This window comes from Neolamprologus brichardi, chromosome 11 (genome assembly GCF_056152115.1).
Source record: "Neolamprologus brichardi isolate AB-2024 chromosome 11, ASM5615211v1, whole genome shotgun sequence".
Lineage (NCBI taxonomy): Eukaryota > Metazoa > Chordata > Actinopteri > Cichliformes > Cichlidae > Neolamprologus > Neolamprologus brichardi.
In genome coordinates this window covers 30166275-30193926 of record NC_142114.1, presented here as the reverse complement: position 1 = coordinate 30193926, position 27652 = coordinate 30166275, and the positions used below count along the sequence as shown (strand labels likewise).

Genomic DNA, 27652 nt, shown 5'->3' with positions numbered 1-27652 from the left:
CCGCTCTAAAATATGCGAGACTGCGTTTAAATCAATTAAAGTGACCTCCCGCTTAATATTCTCCATTGAATAACAAACATTTGTTGCTGCTCTAATGGCTCAGCCAGAAGTAGAAAAACAATCACCATCATTTCCTGTTTTTATGGAAAACATCTTTAATGTATTTCTCGGGTTATTCAGACTACACACAGATACAAATGCTCTATCCTAGCTACAGTCAGGGCCAGATGTTTCAGGAACCAGAGGAGCGCATGTAGGAAAACGCACTACTTCACATGGTGGTGTGACACGGGGCTGACGTGAGGCCACGAGCGCCACAGTGAGTAAATTTAGTCCAAAAATCAACGCAGGTCGTGAATTCACAAAAGACTCGCCGTAGTTACAGACACAGACGGAAATCAATAACAGACGTGTGTCTGGAAATCTTCTTTATTCTTCCCGATGATCTTTTCCGTCTACTTGTAGAACTCGTGCTCCTGCTCGTCCTTTTTGATGACCGTTTTGTAGGCTTTCTCAAAATCTTTGGCGAGGACGATGTACCTGTTCTCTCGCACTGCCAACATGCCGGCCTGAGACAAGACAAGAAGAAAAGTAATCAGTTTTATCTCATTAATGAAAGTAAATAAGGTTAAAACTAGGGATGCAACGATACCAATTTTTTCAAACCGATACGATACAGATACTTGGATCTGAGTACTTGCCGATATCGAGTACAAAAAACGATACTTCTACCACACACACACACACACACAAATGCAATTAATTGGAAGACAGGTTTTATTTTATTCTCTGCCGATAAAAAATAAAATCGTAATAAAAATGACCACAAAAAAAATTGCAAGTGAAAAATCAGCACTTCTGTTAAATTATTGCAGAGTCTCCACATTGTAATTTTACAAAATATCACTGAACTATTGGCACTGTCTCGAGCTTTCAGAATAATAAATAAACACTTCTGTTTGGAATAAAATAAATACAAATTAGGTTTGAGAATAAAATAAACTTTTAAATTATTGCAGAGTGTCCAATTTCATATCGCAGCTCGAGTATGCTGAGAAGACGGTTCAATCCTATGCTTTCCACGACCGGCATTGGCTGGTCATCCAGAGAAATAAAATGAGTCAGAGCCTCTGTTATTTTAACTGCCCGTGGATTTTCTCTTGACATTTTTCATCGCTTTTCCAAAACCTGAGTTAAAGTTGGCTGTTCCACACTGCTGACATTTTGTTTAGCCTAGCTACAGCAGCCTCCAGTTTCTCTTTTTTATCTGGAGCTGCCAGTCTCACTCGTCTAACCTGTTTAGCGCGGGATGTCCCCCTAGTGGCCAATCTAAAAAACTACAACAGAAATGACAAGCCACCCTCTGATTAATGAAATAAGTTGGTATCGGTTCATGGTATCGGTTAACTTTTACGAGTATGAGTACACACACATTTTACAGTATCGGCCCCGATACCGATACCAGTATCGGTATCGGTGCATCCCTAGTTAAAACCATTATAAGTCTAACTTAAAGTTCCCAGAATAAACATAAAATCTCACACAGGTGGTTTTTGGCCACGTTTGGCGCTTGTTTTATGATCTTGTAGGTTTAAATTGAAATTGAGCCGACGCTTTCAGGAAGAGGTCGTCAACAAAAGGTCGTCAATTCAGTTCCAGCTGGTGACACAAACCCCCTTTAGGTGGCGTCAGGAAAAGCATCGGACGGAAAACTCTCCCAAATTTAAACACGTGGAGCGAACGGCTCAAAAAAGCTTCTACATTTAAAACTGGCTGATAGAAGTAACATTCAGCTCACAGCAGATCAAATTTTAAGACGTCTCCAAACTGTATTTAAAACATTAGCATTAATAACTCATACTTAATGGATACATTATTTAAAAAAGTGTAAACAAGTAGGTGTAGCGCATAGCTCACCTCCTGGCAGATGGAGTTGATGTCAGCTCCAGAGATCTTGTCTGGTCGGGCCACATCTGTGTGTCAGTGAAGGCCGAATCAACAAAAACAGCATTGAATGAATCAGCAGTGTTGAGGTGTCTATGGAGGAGGTGCGATGTAAACAGTACGCAGGGAGCACATTTTCATCTCTAACACTTTACAATGCAAAGCAAGCCGTTGGTGTGTTTTATGCCAAACGCGAGTGTCGAAGCCAGTTCGGCCCTGAATCCAAGTGAATAATGTGGAGGACAGACATGCAAAAGTAAAAGCAGATGGAAGGACTCGCAGACTGAACACAATAAAACCTCCAGCCAAAGAAGTCAACAGCCCAGAGTCGAAAACGAAACCCAACAATGTAGAAACTCACAGTGAACCGTATAAATGAGAAAACCTGAAGTGAGACAGTTACTACGTGCTGTGGTGAACGCTGCAGAGAAGCTTAAGGGCCAAAAGGATACAGTCCTCCAGGTCGACCTCCTCTGACAGGTTCATTTTACTGGTGATGGTGGAGAAAATGAGACGCTTCTGCCTGCGGTCGGGCAACGGGAACTCGATCTTCCTGTCCAGACGACCCGGACGGAGCAGAGCCGGGTCCAGAGTGTCGGCTCTGTTGGTGGCCATGATCACCTGAAGGGGGGGGGTTGACATGTGATTAAAGCACATGATTGTAAACATATCGTGACATGTGATGTGTTCACTTAATAAAGGCAAAGACATGATTATTCTTTAACTTGGACCGTCTCTCCACAGGGTTTCCTTGAACTCTTAAGCTCTTCAAATGAAAAACAGAAAAAATAAAGAGAAAACAAACAGGTGGAGGTGATGGAGGACAGCAGGGAGTGACATCACTCTGCTGTAAACACCGTCGAGCTGCAGTGAGCCTGCGTCGTGTTGTCAGAAATCTTTGCTTTTTCATGGCGTTTGCGACTATTTATAAAAAGATAACGCACAATGAGCTTTATTTATTACTAATCTCCTATTTATTTACAATGGTTATTATATGAATAACCATTATATATTATATGAAGTACCAGTTTGGATTGCGTTTGGAATACTTGGATCTCTTTAAATCCTCCACGATCTGCCATTACGGACCTTTAGATCTAATTTACCGCTCCGACAGCTGTTAAACTTCTTGACAAAGTAATTTTGAATTTTGGAAGAAAACACACAGTCTTTGTGTATTATTCTCTGCTGGGATGATGAAGAATTCGAGTGGATACTGTGGTAGAATAAACTAATGTCAATGAACTAGAGGTTACTTAACTTTAGAGATGTGTGTTGTTTTTACTGGACGGGAAAGGAGGATGATTTACTCCAGGCTGTACGTCACGTAAAGTTCAGAGACTTTGGACAAGAACATCTGTGATATGTTAGGAATTCAGTCTCAGAATATTTATTCTGGGAAAACATCCAGAGTTAGAAGAAGACAAACATACTGAGAATGTGGTCCAAACCACAGTCACGACAGGCAGATTGATCCTCATTAGAGGCCTTAAACTCACTTTGGAAATATGGCGAAGAAATGATTTGGAAGAGTGGATAATCATTTCTTTGGAGGACTACTCTCAACTTGAGCTGCGTCCAAACTGGAAGCAACGTGGCGACTGAAGACCACGTGATCTCAGTGAGATTTCCCCACATCGAGCGATTATAAAAAACAGAAAATAACCCAAGAAACTTTTCTCAGCTTTCAGGCGATCGCCTCAAGTGACTGACAGTGAGAGCACAGGCAAAGGCCGATTGACAGTAAATATATTAGTGGGTTACCTAGGCAACCAGAGCCTGGAATTGTCTGCCTGCAATTGAACAGCAATCACCTTCGAAGCAAGCTTCAGACCACAAAGAGTAGACAGGATTTACCTACGCTACATGAATCTGTTGCATATTATGAAATATGCTCACATGAGCATAAATAAGCACAAATAAAAACGTTAATGATAAAAATGAGAATAAATACGATACAGTGTTCCTGATTATTTCTGAGCGTGTGCATTTGTAACATTGTAACCATCAAGTTCCTGCAAGCTTTGGATTTACGGACCTTAAAAGGTTCTGGCACTTTTCTCACTGTAAGAACTATTTTGGCAGAGAAAAACAAATCTGCCCCAAAAAGCTTTCTGGGTTACAGCATTCATCAGAACAGGAAGGAGTTCTTTGTACAAGTCTTAGCTGCACTCCATGTGTAAACAGCTCAAGGGCAAAATGTCCATTTAAGGTGCTGATGAATGACGCCGTGAGCCTCGGGGATGCTCTCTAAGCTGGATTACAGCAGACGCAGTGATAACGATGCAGTGAGATGCAGCTCGAGTCGGCACGCAGAGAGGTGTTGCAGCCACAGGGGAAACAGTTAAGAGGCTCGGCTCACCTTGACGTTGACATTCTGGTCGAATCCGTCCATCTGATTGAGCAGCTCGAGTAAGATTCTCTGCACTTCCCTGTCAGCTGCAGAGCAAACAAAGAGGTTAGACGGTCGAGTTCGTCACGCAGACAGTCGCGTGCAGGACAAGGGATAAAAAAAAACATGTGTAAAAGTCGGGCTGTTTCGTACCTCCGGTCTGTGCATCGAAACGCTTCGTTGCGATGGCGTCGATCTCGTCGATGAAGATGATGGCGGGGGCGTTTTCTTTCGCCAGCCGGAACACGTCCCTCACCATACGAGGACCTTCCCCCAAATACTTCTGAACGAACTCGGAGCCGACCACGCGGATGAACGCCGCTGCGGGCAGAGAGACAATCGGTGAAACACAACTTATTATAAAAATCACATTAAAGCCTTTTAAAGTTAAATGTATTACAGGTGTACATCACATCCTGCTGCACTTACCTGTAGTGTGGTGAGCCACGGCTTTGGCCAACATGGTCTTACCGCAGCCTGGAGGTCCGTACATAAGGACGCCTCTGGGTGGGTCGATGCCAATCTGAGGAAGAGTCAGAAGGCTGAACATGACCGAGTCGTTCATGATAAAAAAATAAGTCACGTAACATCCTTTGTTTACATTTGTTGCACAGTCATTGTTGACAAACATCTTCATGCATTTCTGCCACCTTCTGGCTGTAGCTGTGTACTACAGTCTACATATATCCCCCAATGAGTCTTTTTTAAACTTTCATGGAGCTAAAATGTAAAAGTTAACATGTTTTATTCAACAGCGACTGAGATCATAAATCTATCAGGAAGGTTTTTACTGAGGTTCTCTCATACACATCTATACAATAATGGTCCTGCAGGTCATTATGAAGAATCAAGGTTAAGGTTTACGCTGGCTTCACTTTCCAAACGCTGACACAACGTCCATATTTTATATACAGCCTGTGGCCAGAAGTCATGTGACTAGTTTGGAGCACGTCTAGGAAGCATAGACGACCACTGCGCTCAGTGTAAATCTCATTTTACATTTTTAAAACTTTCTTTTTTAACCTTTGTGTTGCACTGCTAAGACCAGGTGTAGTTAACACTCAGCTTTAGTGTTTGTGCGTCTGGCGTTTAGCAGTGTGGACCATGACGAGTGTGAAAATGTCACTTGAATATCTGACCTGTTTATAGAGCTCAAAGTGTGTGAGAGGCAGCTCCACAGCTTCTCTCACTTCCTGCTTCTGAATGTCCATACCACCAATGTCGGCATACATCACGTCAGGCTTTTGGTCTGGAAGCAGAAACACGCACAAGTTAAACCAGCTCTGATGGTTAAAGTGAACGCGCCAGCTTCAGATATTTTTAATGAGACGCGAGCGCAGAAACAAAGCAAGCTCCGGCCCACTGTGATGAGTTTCCACGACAGGGCTTGAACTAGGGCTGCTCGATTATGGCAAAAATGATAATCACGATTATTTTCACTGAGATCTCGATTATTTGACGATATTTATTTAACAATAACAATGTGTTGAATAATGACTTTAAAACATAATATAAAATAGTGCAAATACTGATAACAGTGCAAATGTTTGCAATATAAGAAATAAATGAAAAATGTAAACATCTATGTTTAGTGAACTTTGCAGTGTTGCTCTGTGGTGCAGCTACGACACTGTAGCAAAGTTTACACACTGTGTCTACTTGATCCACGTCTGACTCAGAACCCATAATGTTTCCACACCACTCAAGTTTTTTTACCTCTTTTCAACCAACAGCAGTCACTCTCCTCTCCAAATAACTTCTGCTTAGCTTTCCGAGCTTCCCTCGGGTCCTCTTATTGTTGTGACGCGTGTTCAAAGCGCAGAGAGGTGCGCTCGATTTGCCACACGGAGCAGTGCGAGAGTAAAGCGCGAGGGAGGGGCTAATAATCGGCTCAGTCATTTTTAATGATCGTTGAAAGCCCAGATCGTAACTTAGATGAAAATTCGATTAATTGAGCAGCCCTAACTTGAACATGTCAGAGCCTGAAGTCTTCGTACCTGACGTCAGCATCATGATGCTGCTGTCAGCCTCCGGGGGGAGCACGTCCACCAGAGCGTTGCTGTGCTTGTGTAAGGCCACCGAGGCGTTGGGCTTCAGCAACTCTCTGTCGATGGTGCTCAGGATCCGCACATAGTAGTTGGACCCTGAAAGGTTGACAACGAGGAATGAGGAGGAGGAACAGGGCTCATTACACATTTAAGGCGTACACGGCACACGGAACATCTCATCCAGGTTTTCCCAACAGACTCTGAAAGCCGGAACATGATAAAGCCTGTATGCATCATCTGCAGCTTCATTCATTTATAATCTATTTAATTATTTATCACACAGTCAGGTTAAAGGGCTTGCTGAAAGATAGCAAAAACAATTATTACTGATTTCCTAGTGATGCAATAATCCATTCATGCTAATAGAGAACCCTTTCTTTTGGTTGAGTAGATCTATTAAAGTTTGCCTTTTTGCCCCCACAGTACCTGTAGTGGAACCAACAATAGCTGTGTTCTGGTCAACAGCTTCCAGGAACTGGCCAATGACGAGAGGGATGCTCTGTATCCTCTTCACCTCCTCCTGAGCGTGCAGGAACTCCTTCTTCAGATTCTTCTGCTCATCTTTGATGTACTCCTCCTGCACCTCCAGGAACTCGAGCTCCTGCTGCAGCTTCTGCAAAGACACAGCAAAAGCAGCATGAGAGCCTGCTGGAGATGAAGGTGGAGCTGCAGGTCACATCTGCAGCTTCTATGCCAAAGGCTGCTCGATGAAAACAGCCACAATAACTTCACCTGGATTATTTAACATGATGATTAGAAACAAAAATTTGAATTCAAACTAAGCAAAATGTGAGAGTGCTGAAGGACACAGTTAAGCCCTGAGCAGAGGGCGTTTTGACTGTAAACTTTGTCTTGCAGGGAGTAGCACAGGCTGTTTATCCTAACCACACACACACTGAGAGGAATTCTGAGTAAAAAATTATTTACTTTATTCTATAAACATTTTTTGACAGCTCTGAAACAAACCTTTTTTCCCCACCTGAGAAACACTGAATGTTCCAAAGACAAAAGCAACTGTTATTAAACATGTTCACCCTGAACATCCTCTCAACACTTCAACTATTGGTACTGTTACTGAGGCCACGTCCACACATTGTACATGCTCGGCACTTTTCCTCGACATTTCAAAGAGCAGGAAAGTGATGGTGAAGGTTTCTGGGTTTTTTTTTCTTTCAGCATCTCATAGTAATACTACTTGCTCATGTATACATATGTCACTGAAAGGAAAATAAACACAAATGTGCCACTCACACCAGAGTGTGCGTGTAACAAGCTGAAATGACACCAGAGCGCAACACGTGGCAACAGCCGTGACACCATTTCTGGCATGTTTGTGAGGGCGACAACAGCAAGACAATGTGGACACAGAAAGCTGCAGACTAGGACGATATGCCCTAAAGTCCATATCACCGTATAATTTGAAGCATGTGCAGGAACGATATATACATCGCGATATATTCTTTTCTTCTGTATAACGTATTTCACACACTATAAGGCACACTTAAAATCCTTTAATTTTCTCAAAAATTGACAGTTTGCCTTATGTATGAATTCTGGTTGTGCTTACTGACCTCGAACCGATTTTATGTGCTACATGGCGCGCAGAAATCTGTCCAAAAATTATAGACTTTGGTAGCTATGAAGCCGCACTGCTTGATGGATTGTCGCAGCATTACAGCTACCGTCGTCAGGAGCCTTGCGGAGTAATCTGGGTCCTAAACTCCGTCTTCTTCAGGTCCCAAAGTCAAACGAACACTGCGGCATCACTGAGAGTTAAAAACTGTCTAAATTATTTCATCTGTAATAAAATGATCAGCGTTGCTGCTTTACCACGTGTAACAATTACGTTTAACATCCATGAAAACGGAATCTATTAAATTTAACGCAGTTAGAAGTTAGCAGGAAGTTAGCTCGCTAGTTTCCACCTAAACATGATATAGCATGGTCTGACTGCGATTTCTGAGAAAATGCAAACGTACAGCTCTGCTACCACTTCCAACATAAATGAAACGTTTGTAGGGTTAATGAAGTTTGACTACCTGGTATATAATGATGTGCTATGTGGTAGCTAGCGACACAGCTATGTTAGCATAACATTAGCACAGTGAAGCTGGAGGATGAACGCCAACTTTTTTCCACTTGATAAAAGTTAATGTAAGGGTTCCTGGTGGTCAGGGACAAATGCAATCGCATGGCAGGATGCTGTAAACGGACCAAACTTCAGTCAGGAGAACAACTGAGATAATCCATCCACAGGTTATTCATTAATATACTGCAACTACATGGGAACAGAGCAGCTGGAGAGAATTCAACATTAATGAATCAATGTTACGGAAGTGGAGGAAGCGCAGTTTTTGGCTTTCCCCATATTCCAAAAGTGCTTTATCTCTTTGCTATTTGCCATAATTTGCAGATGACGTTGTTTCCAGCTGCTGCAATGCTTTCGACCAAAACAGGCGCAGCTTGATGACACCATCAACATTTTGTTTGAAGCCAAAAGGGTACACGCATCCACATTTCTGTCAAGTGGACCCAACAAAGTATAATCCTGGATCTATAATGCACCACCTACATATGTTTTCCAGGCGGTGAACTTCAAATAAGTAGGTGTCTCTCACTTGGTCTGTTTTGAAGTCGCCATTAATTTGCTGTTTGCTACTGAAGCAGATCAACTGAGTCAGCTGCACTTCTTCTCCTGTGTCTTCCACCACACCCCAGCAGAAACCTGCTGATGCCCATGTGAGAAGAGCTTTGAAATCAGAAAAAGCCACTAATTTGGATCTAACTGCCTTCTACATGAACCTGTGTCCCCAACCTCTCACCTTCCCTTCCTAGCTCAGGAAGTAGAGCAGGTCACCTAATTGGGAGGTTGGTGGTTCTAATTCCCTAGTTGGGCAAGATAATGAATCCCAAGTTGTGAATGTGTGCATTAAAAGCACTCAGGTGTGTGAATGACGCAAGTTGTACAAAGATATATAAGAACCAGTCCATTTACCATCTACTTAACATTCAATGCAAAATCCTATAGAACCAACAGTGTCCTTCCACGATAGGATTTTTCAGGACTCCTGTAGTCTTTTTACCAAAGTGGACTCATTTAAGTGTGTGTAAATCTGTGAAACTTAAACAGCAGATAATAAGACCTTGTATCTGGTGTACAGGTCCTCCAGATCTTCTGGTTCTGGTGCCAGGAAGGAGAGTCCCGTCTGAGGTCTGGAGCTCAGTACCGCCGGCATGTCTTCCTGCGAAGGCGACAATAAAAACACAAACATGTGGAGTTATAAACAGCTCTCAGCATTCAGGGACAAATCCAAAATCACAGAGACCCGCACAGCAGCTGCTTTACACAATCATCACAATCATTAGCTACTTTCACAGCTAGCTACCAATAACGGACTACTTTGCGGTGCTTAAAACACCGAGTTCCGCAATTAAACCATCATCTGACTAATTAATACACACATTTACTGAGTACGGGTTTACAAACTCCTCACATACTTAGAAACAAATCATTTTCCTTGAGATCTGCGAACGTGATGCTAACATTAGCTGCTAACTGGATGACATAGCAGCGGCGCCGAGAATGAATCGGCATGTTTGCGTTTCACCGTTTTAACGACCAGCAAAACAAACTGCGACACACACACGCTGACAGACACACTCTAACACGTGAGTTTACGAAAGCCCATCACACAGAATTCACTGTAAGAAAGGAAAACCGGGGAAACCGATTATTACCGGACTCTTCTCAACAGACACCAAATCCTCCATCTTCGAGTTTCTTCTTCCTCTACGGCTTCCGTAGTGCTTACCGGTGGTTGGATAATCACTGTAGAGGTGCGTTAGCGCCACCTGCTGAAGTGGAGTGTAAGCGTTACAAACACCAATCAAGAAAAAGGAAAAAAGAAAAGAAAAAAAAGTTTCGAGACACATATTTCAATATTTCCACGTACTGACTCAAAACTTTCGAGTAATTCGAAATTTGCCACTGATACTAACTCAAAGTTTCAAAGTTTGACTTAATAATTTGAAATTTTGAGTTAGTAAATATGAGATACCTATCCCAAAAACCTTGTGATAACTTTTTTTAAAATAACAAATTTTCTGTGACAGAAACAAATACAAAACAAACAAAAAATAGCAAATGCTTTCTATCAGGCCTGTTTTTCTATATCTCACCACACTGTCACAAGGTGTCAGTAAGCTTCATTCTTTTTTTTCTTGTTTTTACATTTTTAGACATTTTTTATACAACGTCAACTGGCATCAATAACGTTGCATTATGAGGTCCAATTTACTTATTTATTGAATAAAACATAAATTTCGATCGATATTTTTTCGATACAAAAAATGTTCATGCCTTTTTAATTTGTCATTTATTAAAATTATAAATATATATTTTAACTCAAAAGTACAGTTTTTAAATGTAATGTTGCTGAAACAACAAAGTAATAAAATAATAAATCTATCTGATGGAGAAATCCCTCATCTTTGGAAAAGAGAGTTTATTACAGAGAAATGTCTCTTTCCAAAATAAAAGCTGTACTATACGCTTCTTCTGGGCTATATTCTCAGCAGCATATTAAACATATCAGGTCCCCATAAGGAGAATCATGTGCTAACGGCTGTCTAAATGACTCGGGTAAAGTTTGTAGCATGCGTGCTTGTTGTTTTTGTCTGCTTCCACTTGTCTTTGCACTAGGATGATGTCGGTGTAAATGTGCAGTCATAATTATTGTGTTCCCACTAGTGCTGTCAGCGTTAATCTCGTTAAAATGACGTTAACGCCATAACGCAGCAAATCTTCGTTAACAAGTTATCGCGGATCGCCCCGTGCGTGGGGCTGGACGGCCAACACGTTAACGAGCTAACTGCGCTAACGCACTAGTTCCCACCAATCGAGCATTGCATGGCACATCCGACATACTGTTTTACTTTAGTCCATGACGCGCTTACCTTCAGGGTCATACGTCACATGAAAACCAAAATAGTTCCAAACGCCAGATCTGAATGAGGGTGGGGGAGGTTCAATTTCGAACTTAGCTTCTGTCTTGCTAGCTTGCGCTGCGCTCAGTGGATCTGCACTCGACAGTGCAGCCTAGGCGGAGTAGTCAAACGCAGATTCACTGAGCGCTCAACACAGACAGCATCGTCAGAAGAAAAGTTGATAAAATAAATAAAAGTTTTTGTATTGTTCGATACATATCCGTACTGAACCGAAAGCACTGTATCAAACGGTTCAATACCGATACGAGTATCGTTGCACCCCTAATTAGGGGTGTATATATATACATCGCCAGGTATTGTAAATTCTTGATTGTGGCTCTTTTATTTATTAGGTTACCATTACTTTTTCACACAGGGCCAGGTAGGTTTGGATAACCTCTATTCCCATAATAAGTGGTTTATCATTCTAAAACTGCAGTTTTTAAAGTCAGGTGATCTTTATCTAATAATAAAAAAATAAAAGCAACTTGCTAACTAAGCTAGCTAGTGTTAGCCAATAACACTGCAGTTCACCCTCCCGTCTAGGTCATAATGTTAGCAGCCACAATTATAAAGCTGCAGCTTTAAAACTGGGCTTCACAAACCAACAGCTGATCTAAAGTTGGCTCTGTCCATCTTTTATATACAGTCTATGAGGAGGTTTGCTCTGAGATCTGTAAGAACCAGTGAGAAACAGGCCAGTTTGAACTGGAGAAGCAGTATGGAAACACAGCTAACACATTTTTAACATTTTCTTAAGCCTGAGTACAAAGTTGGTGTTTTTTTACATGTCTTAACCACAAGTAGGTGTGCTGAGGCAGCCCGACACTGTCAGTGGCTAAAAAAGTTGTTCAAGAGCGAGTGGTCTTCACACCTCTGCAAACGCACAGAGCTAGTTATGCATGTATAGTTTCCATCGAGGGTTCAACTTGTTGGCTAAATGTATGTATGTGGGAGAGACATGGAAAAGTACAGCTGTGACTCAGCGGTGCCTGTGTGAGGACTGAGATAGGTGAACCCCACGTGCCAGACCGAGGCGAAACTCATTAGCTTTCATGTGCCAGAATGAACGGGCAGAGTTATTCGTTTTTGTAATCACCATTCTGACTTTTTGATTTAATTCAGCTTCAGATAGTTTCCAGAGTGTGTTTGTTCATTTTGTTCTTTTTAAATGTTTAGTTTGTATGTGTTTCAGTGTTTTAGTGTTAGTTTTAGTCTTGGGTATTGAGGCAGATTAAGGTATCCTCATCAGAAACTTTTGAACACCTGTTGTTACCATTTTGTAAATTTACTAATTTACAAATTTGCAAATTTTGTAAATTAGTCAGACGTCCCACGTTTGAGTCTGAAACGCCTACAGCTCTTACACCGAGACAATAATATGACTGAATTTTTAAAATTCTTTTAGTAAAAATGCCTTGCTATGACTCTTGGGGTGTTTTTTTTACACCTGCCCTGTTCATTCTGTTTAAATCGAGCTCTGATGTGAACACTGTCATTGTAATCGGGTGAGATGTTTTAGTGATGATGCTCTCGATCAAACTCCAAACAAACTCCAGAGCCGTTCATTTGTAGTAAGAGCATGATTTGACCAAACTACCAGCTGTTTGAGTTTGAGCTCAGTGCCTTCCTGTTGCCAGGTACGCTTTGGAGGAAGCTGTTTGGGTTCGGTGCTTTTAAAGTTCAACAATTCACTTCAGTTCTATTTATATAGCACCAAATCCCAACAACAGTTGCCTCAAGGTACTTTATATTGTAAAGATCCCACAATACTAAAAACAAAGAAATCCCCAGCAATCATGTGACCCTTTATGAGCAAGTGTTGACAGTGGGAAGGAAAAACTCCCTTTTAACAGGAAGAAACCTCCAGCAGAACCAGTTTCAGGAAGGGGGGGGGGGGGGGGGGGTTATCTGCTGCAACCAGTTGGAGTGAGGGGAGGAAGACAGAGCCAGAGATGAATAATACATAATGGTCGACACCATTGAGTGTTCGATAGTATTTAGACATGCTGTAAATTAAAGTGTGTGTGTGTGTCTGTGCAGGTGTGTGTGTGTGTAACAGGGTGAACAAGACTTGCAGCTCAGCTGAAGGGTGCTTTACAAACACGTCCTTTTACTATTTGATGTTAACGATAAGTTGAACCACCAACACATCAGTAGACGTGAATGTGTGGAATGTGCAGAAATTGCAAAAAACCAAACCAAACAAAGACAGAACAGAATGATACAGACACAACATTGCAATAGAAATGTGCAAAATCAACTTGGTGTATGAATGTGTGTGTGTGTCAGTCCAGTCACTGAGTGTCTGACAGTGAAGGCCTGAATGCTCCGGTACCTTTTGCTAGAAGGCAGCAGGATGGAGAGTGTGTGTGAGGGGTGTGTGGGGTCCTCCACACATCCCGGCACGTATCATCCAAGATCAGCATGTTTCTCCAAGTCCAACAACGTTCTGGGCTGCCTGAAATGTGTAGCTGGATGTTCTGGATGTTCAGCGTTGAGAGTGAAGAGCCGATCACACATCGCTCCAGCTGTTCCAGGGAGTGTTTGCTCCTCCATCGTAGCTCTGATACAGAAGCACTGCTTCATGACAGAAACAATGAAACGTCTGTAAATTGTTGAACAGTGTGGGAACATCTCTGAGAATATCTCTGAGAATCTGAAACAACAATGCAACAAAAGAAAATTAATAGAGAAGTAGAAAAAACAGTCTGTCTTTGTGTGTGCACTGCTAAGTACAAACATGCCGGGACTTTTTTGTGCAAATCGTTCATTAGAAATGTGCCAGAAACAGGAAACACAGAAAAACCATCAGCTTACAGTAAAAAATAACTCGCCTGGCTGTGACAACTGATACAAGACGCAGCCTTGTTTACATCCTCTAATGGGAATGTCCACCTCCTCCCTCTGTTTCATCACAGTACCAGTAAACACGAGGACCAAAAACACGAGTCCTCCAGGTGGGAGGAGTCACAGCTCTGAGACGCCGGGCCTGTAGCAGGTACACTTTCCAACATTTTACTCTTTAAAACTGAAACTACAAACATAGTGGAGTCAGTCCCAAAGTGTGCAGCCAACAGGTGCAGACTGTCAGTGGATCTGGTCCTGTGAATCAGACTGACCCTTTACACCAACATGGTGGAGACATTGTAACAACACTCAGAGGAAAAGTGAAGTTTGAAGTTGTAAAATTTTCATGACACCAAATAAACGTGTAAAAGGCTGAAAAAGGCTGATCGTGAAACTCACTGGACCCTGATGAGAGATGATTTCATCAACATGTTGGGCAGCAACCTGCTGCTGCAAACTTTGTTTTGTACCCCACACAGATTCGTTATGCTGGGAGGAAGTGATACCCCCCCCCCCCCCCCCCCCCCCCCCCCCACACACACACACACACACCCCACCCTGGAGTATTTAATCTGCGCGCTCTCGCAGTAGGAAATCTTTATCCTGTGGTTTCAGTCAGGAAACATGTCAAGCGTTGTTTCGTGTGAGCGTCATCGTAGCTTGAATTTGTCAAAATGGGGGAGGACATCATGGATTATTCTCTGCTTTGTGCTCTCAGGTACATGTTTGTTTTATTTTGTTAAATTTTGTGTTATTTTTGTGATGAGGATCCTGAACCGTCGCTTGAAATATTCATGAACGTATTTCTGATTTGGTTTCTGGCGATCTGACATTTCAGTTGTCATAAATTTAAGAAGCTGCGAGCATTTCAGTGTTAAACCTCAAAGATACTGGCAGAAATGTGACCCTTCACAATAAAAGTCTGTCCTGAATGGAGACATCTTAACTCGTCATGAATAAAGAGAATAATTTGGATCATGGACTCCAACATCTAGAGTCTGTCATGTTTTTTATGATCTTTCCCTCTGCAGTGAGGGGCAGAACTAATTTTCAGCCCATTTTTTTCTAACTTTATTTATTATTCACATAAAAAGCTTGTAGTGAATGAATCTATGTGACTTCTTAGCTTGCTCTTTTTTAGATTTAGAGCTCATTCTCTGAATCTTTCTCTGCATTTGTTTCAGAACTCTTTAAAATATATATTTTTAAGGAGCTGCAAAGATTTTACCTTAGTTGACCCATTTCCTCTCTGAAGATGTCGATGACTAGCTACAAGGTAACACAAAGTACTGAGGTTACCTCTTCCTGTGGTTTAAACAGACAGATGTAAAATCTCTGCCGGTGCCAACCAGCTGAAACATGTAATCGTTTCTCGGGAACTGATAAAGTAAACCTTAACAACAACAATTCACAAATTAAAATGCAACCATGCTGGAATCGTTTCGTTTTGTTGGTACAGACATGATGCTTATCATCAATGAGTGGCTGAAGCCTGCATGACCACAGTCTCAAAACCTTAACAAATGTGTGGACAGTTCTAAACTGTTACATGTTCAATGTTAAAGGTAACTGTAACATAAATGCTGTGTCAGATACTGAATTACCTCCTAAAACAATCAGAATCCCAGCTGTTAGCAAACATGCAGGGATACACTCATTCATTCTGTCTAAGCTAACAGCTAATGTTAAAACACAAACTCAAAAGTTGTCATTTTAAGCCACATAAACACGTCAGCTTTTATCTATTATATTTATCTGTATGTAAAAAGGAAGTGCCGCTGGGATATAAGCTCCAGATCAGATCCTTCTGCAAAGTACATTAGATTAAAAAATATGAAATTCAATTCAAATTTATTTAAATAGCGCCAAATCACAACAACAGTCGCCTCAATGTGCTTTATATTGTACAGTAGAGCCTACAATAACACATACAGAGAAAAACCCAACAATCATATAACCCCCTATGAGCAGCACTTTGGCGACAGTGGGAAGAAAAAACTCCCTTTTAACAGGAAGAAACCTCCGGCAGAGCCAGGCTCAGGGAGGGGCGGGGCCATCTGCTGCCAGTGTGCTGACCCAGCAGCAGGCCCGAACATAACGATTTCCAAACAGCCAGAAATGTTAAAAAGCAACTGTTTGGGGGAGTGTAGCTGAGACACTGTTTCACAGGTACACATGTACCACACTGTTTCTTGTGAGCAGTCTGTGATGATAATCCACCCAATTCATGAAAAAGAGACTTTTAATTAAAGACAGAAAGGCATGAACACTGAATGACGAGATAAACCACCATAACATATCAGAGGGTTAAAAGAAACAAGTTCAAGAAAAGCTTGTCATCCATCCATATTCTCAAGTTCTTGTATACTTGTACACCCTTTGGTATCAGATGTAAAACTGCTAAGTCAGCACAGTGCTGTAGATGAGCTTTCGAGTACACCATAAATGTTTACGTTTGTGAGTGATATTCAGTCTGAAGCTCCGCCTGCAGCACAGAGGGAGCGCGTGCATAAATATCAGTATCATCAGCATAGAGGTGTGTTTCTGCTTCAGTGTGTTTTTTTCGGAAAAACACAGCTTGCTCAGATCGGATGAGATTAGAAAGTTTCACTTGTGCAGCTGTGATGGGAATTACACACATTCAGCAATTCAGTGAACTTCCTGACTTACTGCCAGCAGTTTAAATTCTAATGAGCTACAAATCTGTTAAAAGAAAGACCGAGCACTGGTCTCTCTTAGAGAGCAAAGTCAAAAATGCATATCAATGCAATATCAAAGCACAACCAGTAGGACGCTGAGAACCACGAGAAACATGCATCATTATCTTTGTTTAGATTGTGAGGCAAATGCAGCCCAGCCCTAACACAAGAGTGTTGGTGCATATTAAGAGGTTAACCACTCCTATAACTGTAAGAGGATGAAAGCTAATGTTTCTAACTGAAACATTTAGCAAGAAGAGTTGTTCTTCCAAACTGCTTTTGATGCAGGTCCCAGACTTAAACTTGAGTTAAGCACAAAGACATAAAGGAGAGTGCTGTACCAGCATCACGGTCTCTTCTGTTAGAATATGAAAAGTAACTTGTTGTTTATGTTTATGCTGATTAGTTGTTTTTGTCACTTTCAACAGTTTTTGCGCTTGAATTTGGCTGATGGGAAATGTTGGTGTATACTGTACATATTTTTGGGGGAAGTGAAAATAGAAGCGAATGATGCAGATCCACTAAAAATAACGTCTTCCCAAAGTTCTTCTTTCAGGGATTTTTAAAGAAAATTCCTCTGTGTCACTTCTTGTTTAAGTTCTTGAAGCGTGACCAGCAGGCGACCCTCACGACTGTTCTGGTTTCTACTTTACCTTCATTCATCTGCAGGAAAACTTTTATGCACTGTCACCTCTTCTTCTCACCATCATTACAGACTAAATGTTTATATCAGTAAAGAATTTTAAAGATAAAACAGCCTCCTCTGTTCTCATTACATACATGATGTCATTTGAGTCTGCCTGTCGTGTGTTTGTACTACTGTATTTAATCATTTGCAGGTATCAGCGTTGTCTTTTGTCCTGTATCTCTGCTCTCACTCAACCAGTTGCAGCCGGAGGTTTCTTCCTGTTAAAAGGAAGTTTTTCCTTCCTGCTGTCACCAAGTGCTTGTTTATAGGGGTTGTTGCTGATATTTTGTTCTAATTACATACAATATAAAACACGTCGAGGTAACTGTTGTTGTGATTTGGAGTTAATGGATGAAACTGAAAGTTCCACTAAGAAGGTTGCTGTTGTTAAAGGATGTGTTTTAATCCAAACCATAATGTTTCCTGCGACCTGGATTTGCTTCTAGGATTTCGTGTTTCTGTTTTTGATTCCTGTTTTTAATTTCGCTATTTTTCTGCTCTCCTTCATGTCTTGCTTCAGTCATCTCTTGTCTTTGACGCGTTAGTATTCCTGTCGATCTAACTTCTCCTTATTTTCTGTTTTACTTTGAAATTTGTTCATATTTTCATGCCTTGCATTAGTTTTCCTTGTGTTTCTGATTTTCTTGATTAGTTTCACCTGCCTTTCTCTCCTGTGTCTAACGCCTCCTCCAATCTTTCCTGCATGGTCAACACGTCTTCTATGCTCCTCAGTTGTGCTCCTCATGCCTGCTTGGATTTGATCTTTTGGACTTTGCTAGTGTTTTGTGTTCTGCATCAGCCTCAATCAAAGGGCAGCTACTTCTCCTTGTGCATTTGGGTCCCTGAAACAACAGTGGCCCTCGAGTGGCTCACTAAACAGAAACTTAAAATGTGGAAAAACCCAGTACTGTAAGTTTAGTCCCTGACTCCGTTTAAAGCTGACCCTTCCTTATTATAACCTTTGCATCCAGTAACTGCAGAGAAACAGTTTTAAAACATTCCCTTATGAGTCACATACTTTCTGTAAAGCCTGTGAATTTCAGCCGCACTCGTTTTTCAGACACGGAGGTATGAAACTTGAGGAGAAGGCTGTACTCCAGCTGTCCCATGACCACAAGACAGAAGTGGTTCTTCGTATGAAGCTACACATTGGTTGGTAAAATAGCCCAGTGATGACCACAGCCGCAAATAATAAAACAGTGTGGTCGTTGGTTTGTGTGTCTGTGCTGCTGTCAGTGTATCCACAACCAAACACAGGTTTAAAGAGGAAGAGGGCATTTTTGTGTCACACTGCTCTTGGACATCACAACTTCCTGTTTTCTAAAGCATGCTGTAAACACTGTTTTTAACGGTGCTGTATCAATAAAGTTGTTTTTGACAGTTCATGTTTACTGGCTGTCTTTCAGGTGCTTTCTCTTTGGTCACTGTTCACCAGCCTGCTGTGCTCTCTGCAGCTCTGGGTCAGGATGTCATCATGCCCTGTGAGCTCCGGCTGCAAGATGAGAAGCTCCTGTCCCAGCCCATCCTCTACTGGTGGAAGTTAAACGAGATGGCTGCTGATTTCATACGGTTGATCCCCTCACAGACCCCGAACAATAGCCGTGCAACCCTTCTGGACAATAACGGGACGTCAACAAACAAGTCGATGATTCTGAAAAGTGTGCAGTGGGCTGACAGCGGGAAGTACCGGTGCAAGCTCTCGCTTCACACAGAGAGGAATGGAAATTTTAGGCAGAAGGGGGACACAACTTCCCTTGTGGTTTACGGTAAATACAAGGCAGAAGATTTGTTGTTTTTTTGTTTATTGCTTCACATTTCACAGTATTCACATCTACTGACTCTTGTTCTGCAGAGTTTGGCTGACAGAGAGGAGGTTTAAGGTTAAAGGTCAGGGGTTAGATTACATTAGACTGTGTCAGGAGGACAGAACAGCCCTCTGTGGCACGTGAACAGTTTCCTCTGCAGACCTACAGAGCAGTCTGCAGAAAAGCTGTGAAATATTTGCTCTGATTTCCTGTCACCAAACAGAAATCCCCTCACAAATGATCTATCACTATGCAAGATAGAATTACAGTTTATTAATCATGCGTGTGATGTCGTCTCCTGATTCACAGTATTTTTACTGTATTTTTGACAAAATGTTTCAACTGATCCATGAGACCATATCCAGCAGACAAATAGTCTGTACCTGAACCAAAAGATGCCAATATCTCCCAGAGTTTCCTAAAACGTAATTAAAACAGCGGTGTCAAACATAAGGCCCGTGGGGGCTGTTAAAGCTGAGTCTAAATCTCTGAAACACGGTCATCCTAATCATCTAATGACAGAAGCAGCTGCACCTGGATGGTAAGATGTGGGCAAAATTAATGATAGGTGATGATTGATCATTACATTTAGATTAGTAGGATTACAATGGGCACTTGAGTTATTTAGAGTATGAAGGTAAAAACACAGAAAGAAAAACAATGAGGGAAAGGCGACGTGTGTAAAAAGATTCACATGAAAAAGGAATTAAACTAGAGCTGACATCCAGTTCGATATTGTTTGAAAAAAAACTTTAAATTAGTGAATAAATTTATTATTTATGTTAAATACTTCTTGCTCCAGTGATTAAACCCGAAGTTCTGAAAGAATTTTATAAAAATATGTGTGTCTATGACCGTGCTGTACGTGTGTCTCTTGTTTCAGGCACCATGGTCTTTAATGTCACCAAATACGCTCCCTGCATGCTAGGCTGTGAGGTCAGCGTGACGCGGGATGCTGGATTTTCTTTGCACATTTTTCACAATGGCCGTCGACTCCGAAATGTTACCTCAGCTCCAGGAGACGCCGACGCCGCTCTGCCGTATGTCACTCTCTCTGAGACTGTACCTCTGTGGTCGCGTGGGAAATACGAGTGCCAGCTGCACCTGAGGGATGACGTGATTACAAAGAGCATCTTCCACAGCAACCTGTCTGGTAATCAATTCAATTTTATTTATACAGCACCAAATCACAACACTGCTGCTAACGGCCATCTGCTGCAACCAGTTGGGGTGAGAGAAGGAAGACAGGACAAAAGACATGCTGTGGAAGAGAGACAGAGGTTAATGACAAGTGTGATTCAGTGCAGAGAGGTCTATTAACACATAGTGAGTGAGAAAAGTGACAGAAACTCTTCAAATAAGCCTCTGCAGATGATCTGTTAGCTGTTTGACAACTTCTTTCAAGGATGTTTGATATAAAGGAAGGTTGGAGATTGGCCTATAATTAGCTAAGACTGCTGGGTCTAGAGATGCTTTTTGAGTAAAGGTTTAACTACAGCCAGCTTGAAGGCCTGTGGTACATAGCCGATTATTAGAGATAGGTTGATCATATTTAAGATTGAAGAATTAATTAATGGCAGGACTTCTTTGAGCAGTTTTGTAGGAATGGGGTCTAAAAGACACGTTGATGGTTTGGAGGAAGTAATTATTGAAGTTAACTCAGAAAGATCGATTGGACAAAAAGAGTCTAAGGGCACTGAAGATGATAACAGTGGGTGGATTATATTCTTAAACTTAGTTACAGCGCTTTCAGAAAGACATCTACTGTGATAAACGTCTACTCTCAACTGCTGTGTAATCAATTATTGTAAATGAAAATGTTATCAGGAAATGATCAGACAGGAGAGGGTTTTCAGGAAACACTGTTAAATGTTCAGTTTCTATGCCACATGTTAAAACAAGATCTAGAGTGTGATTAAAGTGGTGGGTGGGTTCTTTTACATTTTGAGAGAAACCAATTGAGTCTAATAACAGATTAAATGCCATGTTGAGGCTGTCATTTTTAGCATCAACATGGATGTTAAAATCACCCACAATAATTGAGTCATTCCACGAGAATAGCTAAAATTGGACTTGGATATTTTCACATTTTTTACCAAAATGTATTATTTATATGTATATCCCACATCATTAAGGATATATTTAACTATCAGAAAAATGTATTTTCCCATCTCAGGCATTAGTTTTCTTTTATTATTGATCATATTTTTAAGATGTAGTGACTGTAATTCTTCAACCCTGTTATGGACATTTTGGAGGCTCTCTGAATATTATCATAAAATGTATTTCTAAAGAAATCAATATGTTTACATTAGTTAGATGTCCCCCATACTAATTCAATAATTTTACATAGAAATATGACATAAAATCACACATTTTTACCCTTTTAAATCCTGAAATGTAACTAATGAGTGAAAGCAATCTTTTCATTTTTCATCAAAAATTTAGTTTAACTAAGAATTGTAATCTAAATCAATGATCAGATGATAGCGCTCAATATTTTAGACAGAAATCAGCAAACATTAAATTATTTTTTCAACATTTTAAGAAAATTATATATGAAAATGTAGGTGTGACGGGGTTGAGACTAGCATAACAGGGTTGAAGATGGTAACAGGGTTGAAGAGACAAATACAGCTTTACATATAAACAGTTGTTTACTCTTAAATTCAATGTACAGGGCTTTCCATTAGCATTATATCTCACTTTGTAACCATAGGAAGGACACCAGATACAAATTACCGTAGAATCAAGTTTTATTAATCTCAAGTAAAAACAACCACAACAGCACATTAACAACTAGCAAACATTGTGAAGTGAATTGCTCAAATGTAACATAATGCGTGTGTGTGTGTGTGTGTGTCTAGGCATAAGAGAGCCTCATGAGGTGTGCTAAAAGTCACCTCATCCTTGCTCCGATAACATACAATTAAACTTGATGAACTGGTTGAACTAATAACAATAATAATCAGTTAACGATTTCAATGTGTCTGTCTGTATCAGTGCCTGTGTCCATGTCAGAGTGTTTTTGCATGTGTGTGCCTGCATCAGTGTGTCTGTATATAATCATGAATGTGACGGTTGTTTTATGAATTCATCTTGTGAGTCGGTTCCACACCTCTTTCAAGACTTCCACATGGTGCTTTGTCACAGCCCGTGGGGGTGGAATGAGTTCAAGGACATCATCAAACAGGTACCAGAGGATATCATCCTTATGCGGCCAGAAGAATCGGTTTAACCCAACACGATGCATGCATTTGACCTGGACTTGTGTTGTTTGTATTTTTAGAATGATGCCTGGATATAAATCATCATCATATCTGAGAATACACCATTTACCAATCAGCTCTGGACTTTCCCACTGGATTTCTTTTTCTGGATTCCCCCCACTGCCTGTCTGTGATACAGCCGTTTCTATCTTCTGGCCAAAAGTGAAACACTTGGTGTTGAAGCACTTGCAGTTAAACTGCTTCCGTGTTGTGCACATGCAGCTTACATCACGAACCATCAGTTCTCCTGGAGCTACAGTAACGACCTGGTGAATTCTCATGGTTCCAGGAACAGCTGGTATCTGCTTCGGCATTTTCTCCATAGCTTCCTCAACATCTTCACTTTTCACAAAGAACAGTTTCACACTTGTGTTTGTTTCAGACAAGGCCCTGAATAACTCTTCTGCATCTGGGATGTCATGCCCCTTTGCTACCATCATGTCAGCTGCTCTTTTTAAGGCTCCCCCGACACCATCTGGTGCTCCTTTTCCATGACTAGCCTCAAAAAAATTCCAAGAACCAGCCTTGAATCCTCTTCTGTCCAGTTCTGTAGTGAAAAGGTAGAAGTTTCCTCGTTGTTTGTATTGCATACAGGGTCCGTCGCTTAAAAAGTGCAGCACAGACACTTGTGGATGTTGGCCTTGAAGGTAATCTAGCACAGGATTTAGGTGCTGCCATATTGCTGGAGGGCCTTTATGTCTACTGGGAGAGATGGTGCTAAAGCTCACAGGCTCTGAGAGTCCACCAACATACAACACACCAGTATGAAGGGTGGCCTGCTGATGTGAAGCCCCAAAGTGGACCGCCTGAACTTGAGAACTGTATTTACAGCTGTAGTTTTCTGAGAAGTCAACATGTATCAAAGCCTCGTCCCCTGACATGTTGTTCTTCAGCTCACGGCAGAAGGCATACTGCTGCTTGATATTAAAGTGATGCATTTTAAATTTCTTTACAAAGCTCTGGAAGAGCTCAATGAGGTCCTCTTGTGTGCCCTCCACAGATTTCTTGACTGTCACCTTGACAGTTGCCTTTTCTCCCTTTTTGTCTATCTCCTTTTCCTCTATCACCCACTGGGTAAATGATGTGGTTGCGGTGCTGTTGTATGCACTTGTGATGTGGACAGTTTTGTCCTTGCAATGGGCACACTCTCCATACATACAACTCTTGCTGGATGAGTTGCAGCAAACCTTCTCTATCAACTCTTCAATGTTGGCAGTCTCAATGAGTTTCAACTGACGGAGCTTCACTGCCAGAAAGCTGAGATTTTCATGCAACTTACACATGCATGTGTCACGTTCAGAGAGTGTTGGATTCACAACCCAAAAGGGGCGAAGATGACAGAAAAGGGAATAGGATATCATCTGGTCTGGGTTTTCTGCCAAAAACCTTCTGTGGATATTTTCTATCGTGTCCATCAGGAACCTCTTCTGCATTTTTAATTTGTCCTTTGTGAGTGTTTGTTTGGTTCCTGTGGTCATTCTACTCACGTCATCCCTGAGATAGAACGCCTTGATTCTTTTTTTGAAGTCTTCAGTGAACCTGCTGGTCATCTTTCTTTCAAAATTAAGACTGTCATGATGTCTAAAATTCTTGTTTGAAAATCCGAGGGAGTCACTTGCAAACTTTTGCAACCTGTATTTTTTTATAATTCTCCCTGTCGCAACTTTGGCAATCAGTTGCCTTTCTCTGTCCTTGGTGGCTTTTTTGTATTTATTCCTAATATCTTCAATGAGTGATTCATGGAAAAGTAAGGTTTTTTTTTATTTGGGGGTTAACGAAGCAATTTGAAGTGAGTCGTGTTATTTTCGACTGTGGGGAATCCGAAAATTTCTTTGAACGTTGGCACCTTTTTTTGTATTTTTCTTTGCTTTTTCTTTCTTTTTCAAGTTTTTCCTGGAGTTCCGCTATTTGCCTCTTGAGTTTATTTTTTTCTGTTCTGTACTTTTTCCGAGCCACCAGACGTTGCCTATAAAATAAAACAATAAAAGTTGATTTGGGTGTGGAAAATTATGCCGTTTCCTCCTGCCCTCCCTGTTTCTAAAATGACATTGTGAAAGTGACATAAAATGACATTTTCACTATAACACTGTTATAGTTATACTACCCATTGCCCTAACCTTGAAGATCTTGGCTGTGAAGGCTGCTCTGGGTGATCTCCCTGATCAGGACTCTGTGGAGGAGTGCTAATGTTCTTGAGCACTTCTTTCCTCTCCTTGCTCCTATGGTAAGCTGCTCTCCACATTTTTCTTTTCTTATGCTGTTCTCTTTTACTCAGTTCATTAATTGCTTTCTTCTTCCCTGCCTCTACATTCTTTCTCCATCTCTCACGCTCACTCTGCAGGTATCTCTCCCTTCTTTCAGGATCAGCTTTAAGGCGTTCCCGATACTTCCTTTGCCTTTCTGCTGCTGTTGTTGGTGCCATCTTACTTGCATCCTTAACATGTAACATAAATCACATTCAGCATGCATGCAGTATAAAAATGGTGATTGAATATAATAATAATTAATTTAAATAATTGGATAACTTAACAACCAAAGTATTAAAATCTCAACCCCATCACAATCTCACAACCCCGTTACAATCAAAAACATAACAGGGTTGAGTGTGACGGGGTTGAGATTTTTGCACAAACTGGCCGCTGCTCAATATAGTGAATACCAGACAGAGAGCACATGGCATGCATGAAATTCAAAATCACCATATATTCATGAACTAACAAAAAACGTTTTCATAAGTAATAGTTTTCTATCTTTTTTTCATGTTACGGTGTTGAGTCATTGAGGTTGACGACCACAATATCACAAGATAAATGACTAAAATAAAGGAAAAGATGGGAGCAACTTGCCTGTCTCTGTGGTCCTGTTGTCCAAAAGACTTCAGTGATGTCACTTCCTGATGTATATGGAATTCTGGATCACACCATTGTATTTATGGGGGTAGGATCATTCGTGTAACGGGGTTGAGGGGTTACTCAGGTACAGAAATAATTGTGATTTTAATGAATAATTAACAATTAAATTTGAAAAAAACAAATAGTAACAACAAAAGAGCACAAATAGATGTTTAGGTTGATATCAAAATTTATTGACTTTTTAAAAAGTTTTATTTGGTATTTTCAAAGTAAACTTTCATCAAGGCCATGAGGGACATGACAAAATAGGTGGTGTCAAATGAAAAAACTGTATTATTTCCCATAAAAAGATAAAAAATTAGTTCATTTTTTTACACTGTATTAAAGGGTACATTTTAATATATATGTAAAGCTGTTTAAATTGAAAGTTTGGCGACCAAATAGATGAAATACGCCATAAGAGGTGAGAGGGACTCAAATTGTGCCATTTTCATGGAATGACTCAATTATTTTATCTGAGCTCAGAACTAAATTAGATATAAAGTCTGAGAAATCAGACAGAAACTCTGTGTAAGGCCCAGGTGGACGATAGATGATAACAAGTAAGACTGGTTTCTGAGTTTCACAGCTGGGGTGGACGAGGCTAAGCATCAGGCTTTCAAATGAATTAAAAGTCTGTCTGGGTCTTTGGTTGATTAATAGGCTGGTGTGAAAACACTCCAGAGTCCCACATTGTTTTGGCAAAGTTGCACACCGATTCAATATTGATTATAGTGACCTCTGATTGAGTCAATCATCAGATTAATCATCTTCCTCCTGATAGGAATCAATGACACTGCAGATTTTGAACAGTACAAATTAAGCTTTACAGAATTTTTTTAACAGAATTTTTTAACAAATAAGAAAAACCCTGAATTTCTGTGTGAGATTTTCTTGCACGACTCTGTTCGCTTCCACTTCTTTAAAAGATGAGCTAAAATGTTTTTTTAGGGGCACAGCAGCTGTGTGTCTGAAATCTGGACTTTATACTTTCTACAGTTTATTAAAGTTTTTGGTATTTCTTACTTTAATTTATTGATATATCATGTTATATTGTTGTAGTTAAGATGACTTCGTTGAATGAACATGAGCTAATAATTCCTTAATGATGTGATTGTCGTGCTTTTTCAGACGGCACAGCAGGTCGTCTGCTTTTATTTTATTTTGGTGTAGCTTTTCTTATAAATTTGACATTTTTTCTCATATAGTCACAAGTTTTCTTTTCATAAACTGGCCATTAAATCTTTGTAGATTTACTAAATGTTTTTCAGAAACTTTTACCTTATGGTAAATTTAGCAAGTTTTTGAACCCCTTTGCTCAACCTCTTCAGTGGTTATTTAAGTAAAGTGTCTAAAGACTAGGAAAGAAGTAACTACAGGTATGTTTTAGTATGCTTACCTAAACAACTAGCCTGACTGACTCACTTCGCCATCTTGTGGTACAATGTTGATATTACACAAAAGTACAGCCTGGCTCTCTAACAACTTCAGGCGCTGTCTCTTCAACACAGTACAGATTTTTTTGGACATAAAGTCCATGAAAGGTCTTTCTTTCTCCCTATGTTGACATTCACTCCGAGGCGTTTAAACTGATTTCATGTACAATATGTATCTTTGAAGAGGAAACCTGTTTAATCGTGAATGTTTTTTTTCTCATTGGTTTCAGAAGTTGGAGGTGGTGATAAAAATGAGTCCACTACATGTTCATCAGTGCGTCATGGTGAGTTTGTCATTTAAGCTTCTAGAAATTTGCTCTTACTGGAAAAAGGACTCCAACACTGCACTCGTGTGTTATTGATACTGGGATCAAACTTCACACAAAGGCTTTTGTGCGTTTTGATTTCAGGCGTGTATCCAGAGCCGTGGTTCTTGTACGTGGCCCTCCTCCTGGTGCCTGTCACCGTCCTCATAGGTCTGTTGAGCGCCATGCTGATGTGCAGATGACTTTATCAGCATCTGGCTGGAATGGAGAAGCGGAGATGCAGCTGTGGAGATCCAGTCTGTCCGGAAATAATCAGAAATATTTAGTAAAGATTTACCAGCGATAAAAGGCTGCAAATATTTATCAGTTTCCTCATCA

At 40.7% G+C, this 27652-nt stretch overlaps 2 protein-coding genes and 1 pseudogene across 2 annotated transcripts; 1 reads left to right on the top strand and 2 right to left on the bottom strand.

The window, feature by feature from the left end:
- Positions 1–130: 130 nt before the first annotated feature.
- psmc4 (proteasome 26S subunit, ATPase 4) lies at positions 131–10232 on the bottom strand. Its single transcript, XM_087848539.1, has 11 exons — positions 10123–10232; positions 9528–9626; positions 6811–6997; positions 6334–6480; positions 5476–5585; positions 4766–4859; positions 4490–4657; positions 4307–4383; positions 2397–2565; positions 1918–1973; positions 131–569 (listed from the first exon to the last, which is right to left on the bottom strand). Exons 1-11 carry the CDS (start codon positions 10153–10155, stop codon positions 456–458), a joined length of 1254 nt encoding a protein of 417 aa, XP_087704665.1. The 5' UTR covers positions 10156–10232; the 3' UTR covers positions 131–455.
- Positions 10233–14840: 4608 nt separating this feature from the next.
- LOC118455930 (uncharacterized) lies at positions 14841–27575 on the top strand. Its single transcript, XM_087847864.1, has 5 exons — positions 14841–14938; positions 19014–19373; positions 20296–20565; positions 27239–27292; positions 27419–27575. Exons 1-5 carry the CDS (start codon positions 14845–14847, stop codon positions 27514–27516), a joined length of 876 nt encoding a protein of 291 aa, XP_087703990.1. The 5' UTR covers positions 14841–14844; the 3' UTR covers positions 27517–27575.
- LOC148100716 (uncharacterized) lies at positions 22498–24412 on the bottom strand (annotated as a pseudogene).
- Positions 27576–27652: the final 77 nt, after the last annotated feature.

What these genes read in the sequence shown, in the direction of transcription:
- LOC118455930 (XM_087847864.1), top strand. Translation starts at nt 14,845, where the DNA reads ATGTCAAGCGTTGTTTCGTGTGAGCGTCATCGTAGCTTGAATTTGTCA. An exon ending in AACTTCCCTTGTGGTTTACG is followed by an intron (nt 19,374 to 20,295) that starts GTAAATACAAGG and finishes CTCTTGTTTCAG; the next exon opens with GCACCATGGTCTTTAATGTC. An exon ending in ATGTTCATCAGTGCGTCATG is followed by an intron (nt 27,293 to 27,418) that starts GTGAGTTTGTCA and finishes TTTTGATTTCAG; the next exon opens with GCGTGTATCCAGAGCCGTGG.
- psmc4 (XM_087848539.1), bottom strand. Translation starts at nt 10,155, where the DNA reads ATGGAGGATTTGGTGTCTGTTGAGAAGAGTCCG. An exon ending in ACCAGAATGTCAACGTCAAG is followed by an intron (nt 2,566 to 4,306) that starts GTGAGCCGAGCC and finishes CCCCCCCTTCAG; the next exon opens with GTGATCATGGCCACCAACAG. An exon ending in TCAACTCCATCTGCCAGGAG is followed by an intron (nt 570 to 1,917) that starts GTGAGCTATGCG and finishes GTCTTGTCTCAG; the next exon opens with GCCGGCATGTTGGCAGTGCG.